Raw genomic sequence first — 20,566 nt, 5'->3', positions numbered from 1 at the left:
CAACCTTGATTGCTGGGCCAAGCACTTGTTGGTCTCCATCTACTTTTTTCCCAGTTAAGTGGACGGGGCTTGTCAGGTTATCCTCCTCCAATAAAAGGTAGAGGTCCTTCAGGTTGTTCATCTAAATAATCAGAGCACAGTAATTTACCTTAGTGTCTAATGACATCTACAGTCATTATTTTGCTAGCAGAAGGCTTAGACTAAACACAAAATGGTCAATCAATAGGAGAGAATAGAGAAAAGAACACAATCGGAGTCAACAACTAATCTTCTGCACAAAAGAGAATGATGTCAGCTCAGTTTAACTCCTTTCTGATGAAAGCTTCACCTTTTCTGCCTTTTATTACTTGTCTGCCACCTATAGCATGACGCTGAAATTCCTATGACTTGTTAGCACATACCCCATGCCTCAATAGTGAAATCAGCATTTTTTATTATTTTTGTTTTTAATCTAGTACCGGTAATTATGGGTTGATGATTCTGTCATGCCATGACAGCAGAGTTGCGTACCTCCAGAATGTCCTTCCACTCTGTGTCCTTCTTGCAGCCCAGCCTCCAGTGCTTAAGGAAACAGCGTAGCTTGAGGCTGAGCAGCAATAGCGCTTGTTTGAGGTGCTGAGACTCCTGTACCAGCAGTTTCCTCTCCTGGCCCCATAACTTGTGTTGGAGCCGAGCCTGGAGGCCTAAACTTTGCAGCTGGAAGTCCCGGCGGAGCAGAGCCTTCTGCTGCTCCTCATGGAGCTGAGAGATGGACAAAAAGATCAAAAGCCATCCGGATCATTTCTCACGCTCACATTTAGGGGGCAAGCGAGTCCTCGAGTAACTCAAGGATCTCGGTTAAAGGAAAACTCTTGAGGCCTTCGTTTGAGTTTTTCTGATAATTATTTACAAGCATGTCACTGTGACGCATGACTGACCTGTGAGAATTTTTGTGTCATTTCCCTCTCAGACTCCGTCTCCTTGTCAAGCTCCTCTTGAGCGGAACCATCTGTTTCACCTGGCTTGGTATTGGAATCAATGGACTGAAAAAAAACACATTATTATCATTATATCATTGTTAGTATATTGTTACTTCTAAGCCACATTTGTTTGTTATACCACGCCACACTTTTGCCCTAATGCTTGAAAAAAAAAAAAAACTGCTCTGAAATAATTATTTTTTTAACCTATTAAAGGCACACTTTCATAATTAATCATAATAAGAAAAATTGTCCAACGAAATGTATTTTGTTACAATAACTGTTGTAATAGCTTCCTTTGATGAATACAACTACCAAATCAAATAAATTCTTGCATTTCCTGTAGTCTTGCAGTCTCAAAATTTCTGTGGCTCTGCAGGGAGGAATTTTCAGCAGCGTGTTTTTTTTGCACTCCAAAGATGAACAACTAATACAGTGTTTGAACTTTGCAAAATGTGCTTTTTTTTCGCAATGAGCCTTCGGGCAAGTTTTTCAAGTAAAACTACATAAATCTCCATCTTTGACTGCCTTTCTGCCGGCGACTCCGCCAAGTCTGGTTCCAAAGTTAGCAGAGTTCAGCTGACACATTTATGCTTCATGAAATTTGAATTGATCCACATTTAACGCTTCAACTGACAGCTCTGAAAAAAAAATATAAATAAATACCTGTGAATTAAGGGCTAGGTTTCCACTCTGAAAAGACGTATCAATCTTGTCTTTGAGATTGAAAGTGAATAAGAGAAGCCTTTGATTGGCTATGATTGAGGTCGGCCGCGAACACGCCCACAGTAGCGCAGATCTCCCTCTCTAATGGCTTGTTTTTACCATCACCAGGTCTAACCCACCCTCAGGCCTGGGAATGCCACTGAATCACTCTGAAAGAGCTATAAATAGTTCAGCGCTATTTCACTTACTGTGTACTGTAAGTCAGACCAATTGTATTGCCGCTGAGCCAAGAATTGGAAGTTCAAGATTCATGAGTTTTATTGTAGACTAAATTCCACAATCGAGCAAATAATAAAGTAGGCTATAAAACTGAAAATACACTAGAAGAATACACTAACATTCTGAGCATATTATATCAAAACAAGACGTGTGTTATTTACCGGTGCATCTTGTGTCTCTTGTTTGTCCTCCTGAGCTTGTTCAGTGTGCTTTTTTCTTCCCCTGTCATCGTCCTCATGTCCGTTTCCTTCCGTTTTGTTTTTGAACCCCGGCTGCAACTGGTCCCTACAATCAGGCTGCTGCATTCATGCGTGGGCGAGTCAATGAAGAAAGAAATGAAAAACAAACATACAAACAACAAAATCATAGCGAACGGAAAGCGAGGGTGGGTGGAAAAGAAAGCAAAAACAAAAGAGTTAAAAAAAAAACAGTGCAACAAATAATACCATAAAAAATGCATACGCGTGACATACACACATACAAAAATGACAAGCGGTGGTTTTCACATGACGAAAAATAGGATGTAGAGGAAGAAGAGCTTGGTCAGGGAAGAGAAGGAGAGAGTGGAGAAAAAAAAGAAAAGCAAAACCGAGGAAATAAAAAAAGGCTGCGGGGTGGACACAGACACAGAAGAGGAAACAAGAGGGCAGAAGGAGGACAAACGGGGGAAAGAAAAGACAGCGAGAGAAGGAGTACGTGTGAAAGGTCAACGCGAGGGACACAACGCCAAGTGTTGCAAGGAAGATTGCAAGAGGGGGGAGGGAGAGACGTGAAGTGTGATGAAGGTGAGAGGAGCAAGAAAAATGGCAGAAAAGGCGGGATTTAAAAAGAGGCCAACGGGGGGGGTGAAAGACAAAGTGTTATGGTGGTGACCATGCAGAGAGAAGGACAACAGGAAGGCGGGGGGGGGGGGGGGGGAGAAAAAAAGGAGGGGAGGGGTGTTTGGACTCAGACTTGGCCTCGAATGGAGTCTAAAAATTATTTCACTTTGCTGAATAATCATATCAAAATTGAGATGAAGGAAAAAGGTGAAATAGGAATGCGATGATTGAATTTAAGACAAATTGCATGCATCCACCCCACCAAGATACGTTCATTTGAAAGTCTGTAAAAATACATACATTCTATATTAAATATATATATATATATATATATATATATATATATATATATATATATATATATATATATATATATATATATATATATATATATATATATATATATATATATATATATATATATATATATTTTTTTTTTTTACAAATATGGGATATCCCCATGGTTTTGTTGTCAAATAAACATAACTAGTAGTGTATGTAGTAGTGTATGATTTTCATGATTTTGGTGACAACTCAATTTGGATTATTAAAGTCATATTCCCCTTAGTGCATCACTTTATACATTTCATGGTGATGCTAATTCACATATCACAGCCGTTGGGATGAAATCTCCTATGCCCAATTTAGTACATTAGATGTGAATCCCCCCACACAACTATATATATACAGTATATATATATATATATATATATATATATATATATATATATATATATATATATATATATATATATATATATATATATATATATATATATATATATATATATGAAAGATATATGAAAATAGCTTGCTTTCTTTGATGATGCAATATTTTTGATTTTACAGTCATGCATTTTTTGTGATTTTCTCAAAAATTATGGTTTTGCAAATGCAAATCTTCCAACCAACGCTGGTGATTTTGGGGGACTTCTAAAGTGTTGTGTATGGTGTTCATTAGGGACGGGGCGAGACAAAAATTCCACAAGACGAGATGTCTCACAAAAAAGTGTCCACGAAAATTAGGCAAATTTGTAATTTACTTTGAATTTTTGTTAAATATAAATTTTCCAGGTCTCAATGTTTTTTTAATTGAGCAGAAAATTAACAAGATGCATTGCAATAATAAACATAATCCGAGCAAATGAAAACACAAAAGGAGACATGAGTTTGCTCGAAAGTGATCAGTAGGAACGGCAACTGTCAGGCTATCAGCCTCAAATTTGTGTTTCTTAGCCTGGCTCTAAAAAGTAATCTGATTTCTCATTTGGGCACTCAAGCGCTGCTAGCTAGCAGCTAATTTATGCTACCCTTTGACTCGCGACTCCTGGATCAACCGTCAGCGAGTCAAACAACTTCAAAATAAAAACATACGTTCGTGTCATTATATTATTTGGTAGGGTAACGTTTATTTTGAAGTTCTCGTTTGGCGTTTGATTGTCATGCAGAGCGCAAACAGATCTGGTGCTTTGCAAGGACAACAAGTCTCATTGCGTTCTAATCTCGCGAGATCTCATCGTACGAGATCTGGTCCCATCTCAAGTAATCATAATGGATTTTAAATGGATCTGAAAAAGCATGTGGAATATTCTTGAACAATTGTTACTATTTCAAGAACAATTAAGGTGTAATACACACTATGAAAACAAATTTTCAACTCATGTCCGCTCCTTTTGAAGCCTGCGGCAGTTTTAAAAATTGGGTTATGACGTTGACCCCACTGCATGCAGAGGCCACAGAGGGAGGCTTACATTAGCAACTCAATTCTGCATATTCAAACACGTCAGATTTTTTTCGGGACTTTGGTAAATCCAAACAAAAAGTGATTATTTTACGACGACTCAGATTTGAATCCGCATTGTAAATCCAGCGCAACAACCACGGGATTGGGAATCGGCCCAGAAAGTAGGATTAGCGGGTTGCAGGAATAAGAAAAGAATTGAAACAGAAAAAAAAAAAAAGCTTAAAGAAAAGAAAATAAACCGAATGAGAAGAAATGACACGGAGGAGTGAATGTCACATGCTTTACCTTCTCTTCTGCGGTTTTGAGCGCATGCTCATCTCGGGCGCAGGGTAGTAATACATTGGCTGATGAGGTCAAGGGAGGTTGACCCTCACCAAGTGAGGATTTACCCAGGCTGTCGACACGCTCCACGAAAACCTGCAGCTGGCCGTGCAGGGCTTGGAGCCTGCTGGTTAGAGCGCCAACCAGCGGCCTGTCGGCCAAATCGGAAAGCTCCGAGATCTGTTGGGAACACAGATGGTCCATTTCACTAAAATGCTATTTGCTGTTCAAGTCGGACGTATGCCGGTTTGCAATCTGCGAGGCTGTAGTCAAGCGTTTATTCGGCTTCTGTGTGGGGAAAAAAAACAATCATTTTTTTTCCTGATTTAATAAGTGCAGTTTCATAGACCAAATTTGTAGGGCTGCAACTAATGATCGTTTTAATAATCGATTGATGTCAAATATTTTGAAAATTGAATTTTGTTTCACTGTCAAACCTTTTTTCAATTATTTCAAAGTAGAAGGAAATGTTTGCAAATGTTTTCTTTGGATTCTATACAAAAATAATTAAAAATAAAAGCATACCAGGGAACTCATTTCCATATGTTATTAAGGAAACTGTGGTTTATTTTTCAATTGGTCTCGTCATGTTCAGCACGTATTACTATTATTCGGTGCATTAATGAATTCTAATACAATACTATATGTTGCTGCGATTGGCTGGACAAAGAGAAGCTTTGTTGCTTTTGGAGTACATTTTTTAATTTCATTACTTTGATTCTATAATTGTGCACAATGTTTAGTTCCATGTCAAAGTAAGTGTGCCGCATGTGAAACGTGTTAGTGATTTTGGAACCACTGTATCAGTAAAAATGAACTTTTTTTTCAGGAAACTACAGAGGAAAAAAAAAAAAAAAAGAAACCGGGACCTGGCAGTGAGGCTGCGCTTTTTCCACATCACACGGTTGAGCCGCGTCGTTGCTGCAAACGTTGTGATAGAGGGACGGTGAGGACGGAAGGCAATTGGACTCCGGTGCGGTGAGGAGCTGTATGGCGGTGGAAATCAAGCGAGCTTGGTCCCTCATGGCGAGCAAAGCGTCATGGTCCTTGAGCCCGAGGGGACCAAACGGTGAGGCTTTTGACCCGGCGCTTTTGTCCGTCTTGTTGCTTTGTTCTGTGCTCTCCAGCGAGGCGTTCTCCACTCCTAACGGCTCTTTGCGATGCGGTGAACTGAAGAACAGACAGAAATAAAACGGTGAAACAGATCACGACCAGCATTGTTATCCGACCCGATAGAGCCGGGGGGAACCCGCGCGGGCATGGGGAGAACATGCAAACTCCACACAGGAGCGCTACCTGGTAGGGAGACACTCGGCCGAATCTCCAGCCTCTTCGTCCGTCTCCAGGGCCACCCGCAAAGATGAGGAGGAGGACGGAGGCTGGTAGGAAGCCAGGTCACACCGCTGCAAGTTGGACAAGAGCACTCGGTTCTCGTACTGAAGCTTTTTCACTTTCCCGCCCAGCTCCCCGATCTGAAGCCGGGCGACTCGAAGTTCCTCCTCCTGGGGCGACACATCCGGACTGATGAGCACCGCTCCCTCCGGCGCCGAGTGAAGCGATCCATCGTGAAGCAGCCTCTCCGACAGCGACGTCGCAGAACCGGAAGCGAGGCTCGCCGGCGGCGGCGGCGGCAGCTCCGATTTGTAGCGGTTGATCTCGTTCATCAGGAGCTTGTTCTGCTCTTCCATCTCGATCAGGGATCTCCTCAGGAGCTCCGCCTCCTCCTCCACAAACTGAAGGTGTCTCTGAAGCTCCATGACGTTTTCTGACGAAGCGCTGGCCCCGACGGCTGGCCCGGTCGCCGGAACACTTCCGACTCCGTGAAGATCTTGAGGTCCATCTAAAGTAGAGCGGGGGTGGGGGTGGGGGGTGGGGTTCAAGCTAGCCGTTATCGGATATCCTTAATTGTGTCGAATAGCATAAAATGAGAATGAGTCATTCTCGATCATTACGATTTTAAACAATTGTAATCACAGAAACAAACCCAAACGAACATTTATTTCAAAGTTTGATTCATTAACAAAATCCTGTGGAAGTTTTTCTCACGCTACAATATACTGATTTTAAACCAGTTTTAATGTAAACTTTCAAAGCTTGCGCAAAACTTGTTTCAATTTCAAAATCAACCCATTCAATCCCAAAGACGTGTTTTGACGTATCTCTGATTAGTCAAGGCGTTCAATTATAGGGATTTATTTATTTATTTTCAAGCGTTTTATTACAGAGTTTTCTATTACAATGCATCTGAATATTCTTGCTGCAGTTCACATTCACCTTTGAATATTATACGACATCTGTTTATTCGTTTACAGTTTGACAGTACTCATTTGCATATCGTATTTATTTCTCTCCTTAAATCTCCACATAAAAAAAATTCAGTGGCTGAAGAAAAGTTTAACAAAGGCAATATAGCAGGGGCGTTTATGAGGACTCTGAGCAACAGATTGATGGATTTCGCGATATTTTCGAAAACAAGCCTCCCCCCCGTTTTGGAAAATCTAATTTAAGCGCATCTAAAAAAACAAAACAAATTCCAAACATAAAACGCTACCTTGCGGCCCTTTCATATCATCCATCTCAGCTCTGAGGCCTCTGTTCTCCACTTCCAGCTCCACGATTCGCCGACTCAGCAGGTTGGCCTCCTCTTCCACGAGCTTCAGGTGAACTCTGACCTCCGCCTCACGAGTATGGGGGGAGTCGGCAACCTGAGCGGAATCGAACAAAAATGAGCTCATCTACAACCTTTCCAAGTTCAAATTAGGATCCAAACATCCACAATAAATACCTCCTCTACGGTGATGGAGGCGTCAACATCACCATAAAGGGATCTATATTTGGCCAGCTCCTCCTTCATGGCCTCGCTGTCCTTTACCAATTTGGTCAGCTTCTTGCACATCAGTGCCGATTCCTCTTTGGCGAAGTGGAGCTGACACTTCAGGTCTGAGCTGTCCTCCTGTGGCGATGGAATAAAAGAGAAGCACAAAAAATGCCGTAGCTGGAGCGTAGGTCTGGGTGTTATGATTAAATGTGACATCGACTGAGACAACACCGTGTTGCAGCGCGAACATGTAATAAAAACTCTTCGCCAACAGGTGGCAGCACAGTACTTTGAAACAACAGCTTAAGGGGTGTTAAACACATTTATCAGATCCCTGTTGCTAAAACTTTCATTAGAATGACTTGATATTGTTAATTTAAGCTACATTTTCAAAATTTTGGCCGGTGGTGTGCAGATGCACTGGATATATATGCATTTATGTGTACGACCTAAGATGATCGGATTCAACCGCACCTCCCTGACAACTCAGCGGGTATATTTGCTTTACAGCCAGTGAAGTGTTTCACACACATAAAGCGAGATGAGGGGCAGCACATTCACCACCATTTATGGTATGTGCTTTGGACAGGAAGCTGATGAGAACAGCCAATGCGAAAATCAGCTCCTTTCTAGTCTTGACATGTATAGTCCTTGAAATGTTGGTTTTATCTCCGCGATACAAACAAAAATGTAAAACAATGAGTGGGCTGAAAATGTGCATAAAACATCAACAAGTGAGTCAAAGAACAGGATATTGTCAAAGAAGAAGAAAAAAAAACAATAATTCTTATTTATTTGGGCAGGTAGGGACATGTGAAGGACAAAACTTTTCCTTACAAAATTATTGGTCCCAGTGTTACAGTGTCTAATAGAGTTGTTGATGTGTACATATGATGTGTCAGTTCTAGGACAATTTCTCTTCATTTTGTATGGAAGCAGCACAAATAAAGTGTGTTATATTTTTTGCTTTATTGTCATTGCCATTCATCCATCCAGCCAATGTCGAAAGTATAGCAAAACTGATAACTAATAAACAAATAAATCTCCTCTTCCTAAATCCTTCCTATTTTCTTTCGTTCATTCTTTGTTGGGAGTTGAGAAAAAATCACATTTCCCACATTGTGAGCAGTCTGTGAACACAGCGCCTGTGTAACATTGAATGCGCTCCGAGCAGTTGTTTTTCCTTTTCCTTGCTTGAGTTGATTTTTAAGCACCATCCGCGTTCCATTAAGTTTATGATTGTGTGTACATGCCAAAAGACCACAATTAATAAACGAGTTAAATGGAATCCCTCTCAGTATTTTGTAATTGGTGCACTCTTAATTGAATCAGCTGAAGACATAACTTTTAACTTTTATAAAACTTTACAAAAATAAAAAAATAAATTAATCTTTAAGTTGCAGTTTATAGGAAGCACTTATACTTTTGGCCTTCATTTTGGGGGAAAAAAGTGCCTCATATGTTATATTTGGGGAATTACGGTAATAGAAAAGCAATGATATTTACACATCTAGGTCATATGTCGCTATGCCCACTATTTCCATGTTTTTGAACATCGGTAGGGGTGTCTTGTGTATGTTACCTGCGAGGGGAGCTTCTTGTCAGGTTTGTTGTTGGGGCGGGCTCCTCGTTTCTTCTGGGAGTTCTGAAAGCGAGAATGACAAAAAAGGTTATTCATCACTGTGTTTTTGCACATGATCAGCAATGCATTTTGCATCTGACGTCAACTATGACTGCAACGGTGTTGCACTCCAGGCCTGTAGGTGGTAGTAATGCATGATACAGAACTGGGTGCTGTTTTTTTTTTCTTTCTTTCTTTCTTTCTTTCTTTCTTTCTTTCTTTCTTTCTTTCTTTCTTTCTTTCTTTCTTTCTTTCTTTCTTTTATTTTTTAAACGGGCCCATCTGCTTTACTGCCCCTCATGTCCCATACAGGGGGAATCTGAATAACCTCTTCAACCACATAAATGATTATCTGATTTATACTGGAGTTACATATAAATAACAAATAACTCAAAGAGACAACAATCTCAAAGAGATATTTTACCGTTTAACGTAAGGAGTCCAGATATTCAATCCCATCTTTTATTTAAACTATCTGTTTTTATTTTATTTTTTTAGTGATTTTTATTTATCATGGTGTATACATGACAAAGAGTGGGATTGTCAGGATTACTTGGATACTGAAAAACATACATTTATATTTTTGAGCTTTAACTTTAAAATTTGAGCAGACATTCACTATTGTGGTTGTTTGTCTAATCCTTCTATATATATATATAATTTATATTTATATTTTTTAGTTTAATTATATTTTTTTCAAGTGATTTTAATTAATCATGGTGTATAGACGTCAACGAGTGGGATTGTCTGGATACTTTAAAAACATAGAAATGTACTGCACAAGGGTTCAAAATAAAGTTGAAAAATAACCTTACCAAAATGTGATTTAGTGTACTGTCAATTCTCACGCATTGTTAAACATACAGTCCCACAGCTTATCGACGCCCATTCGGGCCGACCTTTGTTGTGCAGCCGGGCCTCTACGCTTCAAATCATCGCCGCGGTGGTGCTTATCACCAGGGCAACAATGTTTGGAGCAACAACATGACACAAAGCTGGCAGGAGGCACCGCAGCTGTATTGCAGTTGTATCTCCCTCTTGATCATCGCTTCAACAGTTTGAAGCAGCGAGATGAGAGCGTTGAAACCAAAACAAAAGTGCATATCAAAGCACGCTGATGAAATCCCACCAAAAGCTGGTTCACGTCACTAATGAACTGCACTGCTCGCAGACAGACACCAGCCCGTGTTCATCCCAGCGTCTGCTCAGCATATTACACACTCATAAATCATCATCCCGTCTTCACTTTCAGCTCGCACACACTGCCGGGCAAGCTTATCATGGCTCTGTGTGTTTCCATGGAAACAAGCTACTCTGCAGTGGACAACAACAAAGAGGGGCAAAATGGTGGGAGGGAATGAAGGGGAGGATAGAAATAATAATGATAATAAAAATCATAAAGGTGTTTTTTCAATGCGAGGTGTTTTCCCAAATGATTTGCCCAAAGAGGAGTGTAAATTTGACAATGGCGGCATTTAAGGCATAGTTTTTCTTTTGAATCTTTTGGCAACATGCTTACCTCCACATTTTCCGCATTGCACTCTTCTTCCCTTGTCCCCAAATTTTCTCTCTGCTTCTGTGGCCCCAAAACCACATTGAGATATATTTATCACAAGATAGCAGACAGTCTACGGCTCTTAAACGGCTCATCAATAAGCATGCCTGTTAATGGGATCATCGATTTTGGCTCCGATGTGAACAAACGTCGGAACTGCTGCACTTGATCAAGTTTTTGGCTGAGCAGCGTTTACCGACACAAAACTGGCATCACAGAATGTCACATTTCCAGTTCCTGGCTTTCGGTCAACACGTCCAGCTGATAACAAAAACGAATGACAAAAAAAAAAGAGAATATCACGATAGTAATGATGCAAGATGACTTGATCTTACAATATTATAAAGGGAAATTACATTTCACTTGAATGGATTATGCAATATACAGTACTGAACAGTTATATACAGTACATGTATATTTAGAACATCTTCAAAGGATGTGCATTCATGCAATATTCATAATTCAGGCAATTGGTGCAGTGGTACCAACTAGAGTGTTCTGTATGAGCATATCAAGCTTAATATTTTCATGGGGATTTTAATTGAAGCCAGCCCGTCATTTAAATATTTTAAATATTATTTGTGCACTGTACATTATCTCCATTGTTATCTATCTATCTATCTATCTATCTATCTATCTATCTATCTATCTATCTATCTATCTATCTATCTATCTATCTATCTATCTATCTATCTATCTATCTATCTATCTATCTATCTATCTATCTATCTATCTATCTATCTTGATTTATTTAGCTAGCTAGCTTGATTTATTTAGCTAGCTAGCTTGATTTATTTAGCTAGCTAGCTTGATTTATCTATCTATCTATCTATCTATCTATCTATCTATCTATCTATCTATCTATCTATCTATCTATCTATCTATCTATCTATCTATCTATCTATCTATCTATCTATCTATCTATCTATCTATCTATTCTCTCTCTCTCTGTGCTGTTAGTGTTCCGTTGGATATCCTCCAACAGTGCTGTAATATTAAAGTTTGACCACCACTAGTCAGCCATGTGGATGACTAAGCAGAAACGTTGCTTCTGCTGCTAGATGCGAAGCGTTCTCCTTTTCAGATTTATTTTGGTAAGTTACTATTTTGTCCCTGCCTCACTCCAAGTCAGCTGGTATAGACTTGGAATCTTAATGGTTAGCAATGTTTAAAACGGATGCTTGGAATAACTGAGACATGTCATGAGTATTTACTGCAATGTGCAAACATTTTATAGGATGATTTTTTCGCTGTCTCTGAGTGTAATAAAAAGGTCAGATATGGAGAAGGAAAATAAGGAGAGTAACTGTATGTGTGTGCGTCTGCATACGAAGACTGTGTAAGGAGAAGTAATGCGAAGTGCTGCTCGCACCTCGTCTGTACGGTCAACACAACACGTTGTATAACCAATTGTGTGCTGTTGTTACCGTCATTGTGTGTGTGCGCGCAGTTTGGATTGGATGGAAGGAAACAGGGGCGATGAGACTGAAGAACTCAATTAGTTTGCACCAGGGCTGCAAACGTAGGCCTTTCCATTCTTGTTTCATTTCATTAACGAGGGCAGAAAGACAAGGAATGTTTTATTTTAGTTCCCTTATTCATATTTGATCTTACTGGATTAACAAACTATATTCACCTATGTTTCTCCCGTTGCCGTTTACAACCAGGAAAGTAGCATGTTTTATCATTTTAATGTTATTATTTTTTTATATATTTCATCAAAATAAAAACTTTGAAAGAAGGCACCTGGGAGCTGAATTTTCACCCAGGTGGTGACAACATGTCAAAGTTCAAAATGGCACAACCACTCAGTTATCACACTACCAGGAGTGTGCAACCCCCAAAGCTAAAATACTGTGAGAATAATGTGGGTGAAAACGACCCAATAATGATCAAAATACTGTAATGGACAACGGTTAAAATCGTTTTTTTTATGGTTTCCAAGCGCCTTATTTCTGTGGCGAATTTGATTCTATCTATATTAGAATTCACCATATGTTCAGCACTTGAGCAGCAATGACTGTTTTAAAGGTCCCATAAAATGAAAAGTCACCATTTTGGAGCTTTTAAGCATGTTTCAATGTTGGTTTCTCGCCATAAACGCTCCCAAATTGGTATTTACCTTTATTGATGCATTTCTAATCATCCATCCATCCATCCATTATCTGTAGCTGGTTTTCCTCAAAACAATTAAAGCACCCAATCGCATCTAAGGACAATCTATAGAGTGCCCAATACACTCCTTGCTTACTCTGCGGAGTAAGTACTCTTCGGAACTGAGCAGGAGAGCTTTTGCACCGCGTTGGAAAGGTAAAAAGATACGTTTCATCTATTAGCTACAACGTATTACTCCAGAAAATGCTGAAGGGGTGAAAACGTGTGTTTGGGAGCACACAGCCGGACAATCAGTAAATTATTAATTTGCAGGCGGAACTATTTTTATGAATACTGGGTCGTAAAGATGATGGATGGATGCATGTTTCGGCCGACCGGCATTGACCTACGCTGTTTAGGGGGTGAGGCAGCTACATGGTAAGAGGTGCGCCCTCTGTAAACTAGACGTTTTAATTTCTGGTTATAAATATGGTACCATAAAGCTCATATTTAATAAATAGTTTTACAAATAACGTTAACCACGTATATACTGAAACTGTCCCTTGCTCGTGATCATGTTAAGCTGGTGTTTGTCAATAAACAGCATTTTCATTTATAATAGCAGACTGTTATTTTCCCATTTAACCCAAACGTGTTCAGAGGATTTCTATTTATCACGAGTGAAAGTTTCATTTCAAAGCACACATTGTAAGCAATTGCCAAGACTTGAAATGCAAAAGCTTTAAAGCATGAGAGGCTTAGCCTGTCAGTAACATTACCACGTTGCAGTGCCTGCATGCTAATTGAGCGTCAGTCTTGTTGCGTCTGCTGTAGCCTGCTAAGCAACAGCTGAAGTGTTAGCTACAAATCCCAGTGGCTCTGCTTATTAGCGAGCGTGCATGCCGTTTACACACAGTTGGAAAACCACCCGCTAATGCATAAGTGGAAATTAAACAGCTTTTTTTTTTTTAATTGTCAACAAAGTCTGATTGTCTCTTGGGCTCATCAGAATGCTCGCAGAGGCAGTTCCAAGCCGAAAATTCCGGAGGGATTATTAGGACGTTATAGCTCGACAAAACATACCAACTAAGGCCTGGACTTGTAACTCAAATCAGCCATCTTTGACTTCGGAATCCCGAATCAATTTTAATCAGAGTACTTTTGTTGAGAAACACATAATCCAGCAAAGGTAAAATCCAATTCGATCATAATCATAAAAGGAGTGGACTTTACACCAAATTTTTTCTAAATAATGACTTTTTGGAAACATACAGAAAACTAATGTAGCTAATGTAGCCCCGTCAATGGCTTTTCATGCCGTACGCTGGTCAATGGCAGAAACCAGGATTTTTCACCTGTAAAATTTAAAATTCATCCAAGTGGCGTCCATCGATCATGGAAGTAGAGGAATCACCGAAACACCTGAGGAACAAGCTTTTTGAATAGAAATGATGACACGTGAATGACCAAACTGGTGATGGGGAAATGAAGCTTCATGAGCCACTTGTGATTTTTTTTCCATGCTCTAGATGGTGCTCTTGCTTTATAAATGAAGGCTATTGCACTGGAAATGCATCCGCACTGCATCTTTACACCAAGAGTGCCATCTAGAGGGATAAAATATCAAAAGTGTCTCATGAGGCTCCATTAGCCCATCACGGGAAAATGGATGGCTAGCCCTAACCCTTCCATCATTTTCATTGAGATGGATTTCCCTGTCAGAGATCTCGAATCCCCAATATAACAAAATGAGATTTCGCAAGTCCTAGTGGAAGCTACATTCATGTGCAGCCTCAAATCATAATCCTATTGTCGAAAATCAAACTCCAGTATCAACCTACCTACAGCGCCATACTGTAAATGCTAAGATGATATAACAGTGATTAGGCTGCCTCCACATCTCTTAAGTATTCTGTGAAGTGATGCATAAACACTCTCAGAACACCTGTGTGACATGCAAGAGATGCACGCCCCCACACATATTCCTCTTCCATTCTACGTTTCAGCCCCATCTCTCTTTGCGCCATCGAAAACATGAACAAAAGACTCAAACGTTAATCAACGGAGAATGAGACGGAATAAAGCGTGCAAGTTGAGGGAGAGGATGAGATGAGATGTGGTTCTTTGTCAGCATAGCTTGGCTAAATTTCATCCACTTCTATTAAAGAGCTTGCGTGTGTGTTTGCGTGTGTGTGTGCACGCATGTGTGTGTGTGTGTGTGTGTGCCTCCAGACACTTCTTAATAAGGCACAGTGTTCATAAATGACCTTGCACAAATGAACAGTCATTCCAATAACTCAGACATTGCATATTGATTGGAATTTTCTCATGTACACACTTATTGAGTTATTTTTGCATACTTGCTTGTAAAGACCATTGTGTAGCAAAAAAGCCAACTGTATATTTGCAACAAAGGAACGGTAATGAAGAGTCAGTATGCCCTACCTTTCTTCTTTACACCTCCGAGCCTTAAAATAGCACTAAAATAGACAGAAACTGATTACTTTGGTATTAAAGAAATCAAGTACTTTAGGTCATAAGTACTAAAGCAATCAATTACATTGAATAGGCAAGTATTAAAGTAATGATCAATGTATAAAGTAATTGAATGGTATTTTTTTACTTTAATACTTAATGCATTTAGTACCAGTTAGGTAAACAGTTGAAAAAAATAATTCAAAGAGGTATAAATGAGTACCTGGAATTTAATGTCTAGAAAGGTAATAATATGTCTTTGGCATTGAATGAGTTCATGTTCACTGCGGAAAACAAAGTCCACTAAAGCAACAAATTCTGATTTGTCTGCTTGTGCATAGAAAGTGTTACAGTAAGACTCAATTGTTGTCAATTAGTTGGTCTCTATATCATACACGATGTTTTGCAATATGGAAAAAAAAAACAGATAAATACTTCCGAAAAGCCCTGTTATTTCATTAAGAAAATAAATCTTAGCCATTGGATGCTATTTTCCTCCAGCTTAAGTTAGTTAGTAAGAAAGTTAACTAGGTTAAACAAGCGTTTAACTTAGTTAATAAGTAAGAGAAGTAAATAAGTAGGTTAGGTAGGTTAAATAAATACGTTTGTAAATAAGTAAGTTATGTAGGTTAAGTACATAAAGATGGAAGGAAGTTAAGTAGGTTTCATAAAAAAATCAAAGAATTGCATTTTTGGCTTACAAAATATACATACAGTAGTTTCAGGAACGAGACCAAAAAGTGAAATGGAATAAAAGACTGAGTGAGAAGCGTGAAAGCGCGTCCATTGAAACCCCCAGCAGCCGTGCACCGAGTACGTTGCCATGGTGACGGCATCAGAAGCCTGTCACCGAGCCACCCGGCGGCAGCATATTAATGAAGGACAAAAAGGAAGAGGTAATGAGATGGGAGAAGGCCATGGAAAGGATTCATGATAGGAGGGCGGAAGGGGTGTGATGAACAGGTCACTTAGTAGGCTGCAGCCTTTTGTGCTCTTCAAAAATTATGCTACTAGGAAAAATAATCAAGCCTTCATAAAGTCATCTAGCGCATAATTTGGGCAGGATGCTCTTTTATGGGGGTACATGCGAAATTTACCTACACATGGCAAGCAAGTTACTGAAAAAAAAAATATATATCCATTTACACGTTACAAACTTAACTTATATGACGAATTGTTTATTTTACACATAATTTTAAATTTCTAATAATACATTTTTAAAATGCATTCCGACCACAGCCTTTGATTCACATCTTTTTAGTTCCATTTCATAGTTTTTTTTCTTAAATTGACACCTATGGACAATAAGCTGCAGGTCTCAAATCATGAGAAAAAAGTTTATATATATATATATATATATATATATATATATATATATATATATATAATGTACACACACATACACAGTATATATACTGCAAATACTTTGCTTTGCGGACCACGAAAATCATATTGCACATAAGTCTTTAATTGAATTTGTATGCAATCGTCATGGGAAATATATCATCGCTTTGAAATGCTCCTCCATGATCCTCCACTGCCACTCGCATCACAGCAGACTCATGATCTGCCAACAAACCATATGGGAGGGAGGACATCAGCATACAACAAAAGATTTTTCCAATAAAAGAGTCTCCATCTGCTTGGTGCGGATACATGTTTGTCATATAATTAATTAAAAATAAATTCCCCACAATCAATCAGTCCTTAGACTCCTTACAGACGAATTAAATTGGGTATGACAAGGTATTGCATCAACTTGCTAACAATGATATGATAATAAACAAGTAAGTCAATAAGTAAGTAAAATATTTTGTTGGGAGAAGCTTTGCGTGAGGGTTTTCATTTCTTCAATTAATCCATGACATAACAATTTAAAAGATGCGACGTTATGACATGAAGGGTTAGGGTTAAGGTAACCCTAACCCTAACCTCCCCGACGGGCCCCTGGCAACCATCGGGTGAGTGTTTGATCTATATTCACGTGGGGAAGATTTTGCTTTTCCTTCCCATGCTAATTAAGATGAAGTGGCAGGATTCATGGCGAACATCCAGTTGTTTCACTCGAGGGTCTAGAATATAAATTGTAACAAATCTCTCATCTATAGATAATACAAGAAGAGTTCTGGTTGGTTTATTCTGAGTATCAAGACTCATATGGAGGAATAATTGGCCAATTCCCTGCGCTGGCATTTATGAGATGCGAGACTCAATGTTGACAAATGCTACCACAGAGATCATCCACTTATGTTAATTAGTGTACCGCAGTGATGATTTCCTGAACAAAATCAAATCGAGCATTTCTTGACGATCCCATCGTGACGGTTGGCTTAATACTTTTGTTAATTACCAATCATTAGATATGCAGTGGGAATTACTGAATAATTTATAATTCTATATTACCGTCACCCGTCGCCAACAATATTAATTGTATGACAATAGTTGTGGGTTGGAGGCTAAAAATTTGACTCCGCCCACATGGAATCGCAACTGTTTGTGGTGACCAGAGATGCGCGGATCAACTCGTGAACGATTTCTGTTTTGTGTATTATCCGAGTCAGAAAGCTATTTTATTTCGAAAAACCTTTTATTTTGAAACCGGTGGATCCTCTTAGATTTGTTTCGCTCACTTAAGCGCCCAAATTTCACTCGGAAGTAAGTCAAGTAGGACTAGTCTTCCTTCATACTTTTCTTCTTTCCTTGACTTCATTTCTTATTTCCCAGCACGTCTCGGGTCCGATTAACTGCCGAGTTGTTTTTAGAACGGAACGAAAATGAAAACGACAACTAATCTTTTGGCAAGTCCTTTTGGCCACTGTTGAAAATGACATCAAAATTGGGAGTGAAAGCAATCGTTGCACGCGCCACTCACTTCGACCTGAGCCGACCTAGATACAGTCAGGCTGCGGCCCAATTGCAGCGAGTCAAAATAACACAGAAGCTGGCCGACAACCACACGCAAATCAACACAGACCCATGTGTACATAAATCAACTTAATGTGCTTGAAACAGGTCAGCGTATCGACATGCTCTCTGCTTGAACGACTGCGAACGTGTGAGTCTGGGAGATGTTAAACATCCCCGATTAAATATAAAACGTCAACAAACACGTTAAGTCGTTGTCAATGGCTGCAAATCCCACTTTCTTATGTTCATAGGGAATTTTTTGTTGTGGGGTTTTGTTACGTTTCTAAGTTCTTGTTTCTGTTCGACTCGGGTCTGTCTTCCTTGTCTGTGTCCTCGTTAATATGATTTTGTCCACCTGTCTGTGTTTGCCCCCACGTGTGTCCACCAATCAGATTCTCCTGCCTCGTGTTGCTGTCCAGCTGTTTCTTGTTCTCTTAATTGTGTGTAGTGTATTTAAGTCCCAGTGTGTCTCCAGTTAGTTGTTGGGTTATTGTCTTTATGTCAAGCTGCCATTTTGGCAGTCCAAGTATTCCATGTCTCCTTGATGTCCCCATGAGTTCTTTTCTTTTGGAGTTTTGGTTGTTACGTTTTATTATTTAAGTTCTCATTGCTCCTCCCTTAATTTGTTACTAAATCTTCATTTTTGAGCCACTATCTCCCGGCTTCCCGCATTTCTTTAGGGTCCACTTCTTTCCTCCGCTCCTTCGGCGACCCGAATGTGAAAGGAGCAACTAATTGTACTAAAGGAGAGACATTACGTTAGGGCTGTCACTAGTGAAACTTTTTAAAATCAAATAGTGTAATTACCCAAAAGACACACTTGTGTATAAGAAGACGCACCCTTATCTTTGGGTTCAAATTTTGGTATTTTCTATGTTAGTGTATAAAATGAACCGATACTTGGCAAAAATGTAAACAATTAATGAACAACCAGAATAAATCATCTACCTAATCTCTTCATATGTTCTTGAGCTCGTAAATTTTGTATTTTTATGCATATTATTGTGGATTAAGTGTGTTCCATATTTCCCACACTGAGAGCGGTCAATGAACACCTCACCAGTTAAAGCTTGGTTTATGCTTCATGCGTCAAGCAATACAAAGTTTTTCTTAAATTTTTGGAAATTTGGATAGCATATCAATTATTCCATCAATTAATCAAGTCATCGACCCTCTCCATGCACCCCAACATGGTTCTGGTGGAGCTTTGAGGCGGATATTTTTAGTCAACCTATTTTTAGACTAGAGACCAGACTAGGTCAACTTTTTTCCCCCCCATCTCTACAATATATAACACAATTAAGTAAACAAAAAGTATAAAAGCAATTTCTTAACTTCTGTTATTTTCTTTTACTACAACCAATGTGTTTTAGAAAAGGAAAAGCAATATTTAGGTAATCTTTTATCACAAGACATCGCGTATTTTACGTTCATAAACCACTATATCATTGTCCCGATAGACCCGGTTTAAACACTACTTGACACTATTTTAATTAGAAGTTTTCTTATCATGATTGCTCAGGTCTTTCTAAGAAAACGTCTCCCAGAATTAAATGTATCCCACTTCGTCTCACTATTAATAATGTGATCCCGATGGAATTGACCTGTGGTCATGGTCCAGTGGTGTCCTCTACCAGCATGCGAAAGGAGATAAATCTCTTTTACTGCAGGATTAGAGAGTCATCCACTCAACTGAGCACAACTGCAACACATCTCACACACCGTCTCTCTATACTGTAAATTGTAATCGTAACGACAATATCCTCTTAAAAGGAAATTTGCTGTGAAAAGACAATTGCTGCAATACATTTTACTCAACACATTTTTTTCCTCACAAAAGGAAGACAGTAAGCGAAGTATTTCACGTAAACTCGAAACAAATGTGTCATATTAGAGCTTTTTCAGATTTTATGCTTTGGGACCAAAAGAAGGGAAGCAAATGTCCGGGAACATTTTGGGATTTTCTGCTGAGTGGCGAAATGAAAAGTCCACAAATGTTCCAGTTAATGAGTGCATTCACTCTTCCTCCTGATCCAATCAGAGCGAACTGTCGGTACTAGTCAGCATCTTTCATATAATTTGGTCATCCGTGGCATGAGATGAGAGTTAGAGCACGGAAGTAGAGGACAAGAGGCACGGAGACAACAGTGCTTTTCTTTCTGTCCTTTTTTTCCCCGTTACATAATTTGACAATTAGGAAACAAATGGAAGCCCATTAAGTAGATAGAAATGTTTAGGCCACAGATAGACCTTAACGGTTCTATAAACACTCCTGGAGAAATGACCCAAATTAATTTTAGATTACG

General features: G+C 39.2%; 1 protein-coding gene across 1 annotated transcript in view; it reads right to left on the bottom strand.

Moving 5' to 3' along the window:
* Positions 1 to 20,566, bottom strand: part of mtcl2 (microtubule crosslinking factor 2) — a 59,777-nt gene that overhangs the window by 11,698 nt on the left and 27,513 nt on the right. The window contains exons 5-14 of the mRNA XM_088407309.1: positions 9,191 to 9,253; positions 7,576 to 7,743; positions 7,342 to 7,495; positions 6,087 to 6,630; positions 5,660 to 5,960; positions 4,755 to 4,970; positions 2,066 to 2,203; positions 918 to 1,022; positions 511 to 741; positions 5 to 121 (exon numbers count right to left, since the gene is read on the bottom strand). Coding sequence (XP_088263435.1) covers positions 5 to 121; positions 511 to 741; positions 918 to 1,022; positions 2,066 to 2,203; positions 4,755 to 4,970; positions 5,660 to 5,960; positions 6,087 to 6,630; positions 7,342 to 7,495; positions 7,576 to 7,743; positions 9,191 to 9,253 — 2,037 coding nt within the window. The remainder of the gene's footprint in view (positions 1 to 4; positions 122 to 510; positions 742 to 917; positions 1,023 to 2,065; positions 2,204 to 4,754; positions 4,971 to 5,659; positions 5,961 to 6,086; positions 6,631 to 7,341; positions 7,496 to 7,575; positions 7,744 to 9,190; positions 9,254 to 20,566) is intronic.

Source organism: Hippichthys cyanospilos, chromosome 2, assembly GCF_059441005.1.
Source record: "Hippichthys cyanospilos isolate Australia breed blue-spotted pipefish chromosome 2, RoL_Hcya_1.0, whole genome shotgun sequence".
Lineage (NCBI taxonomy): Eukaryota > Metazoa > Chordata > Actinopteri > Syngnathiformes > Syngnathidae > Hippichthys > Hippichthys cyanospilos.
This window is presented reverse-complemented; position numbering and strand designations above follow the sequence as displayed.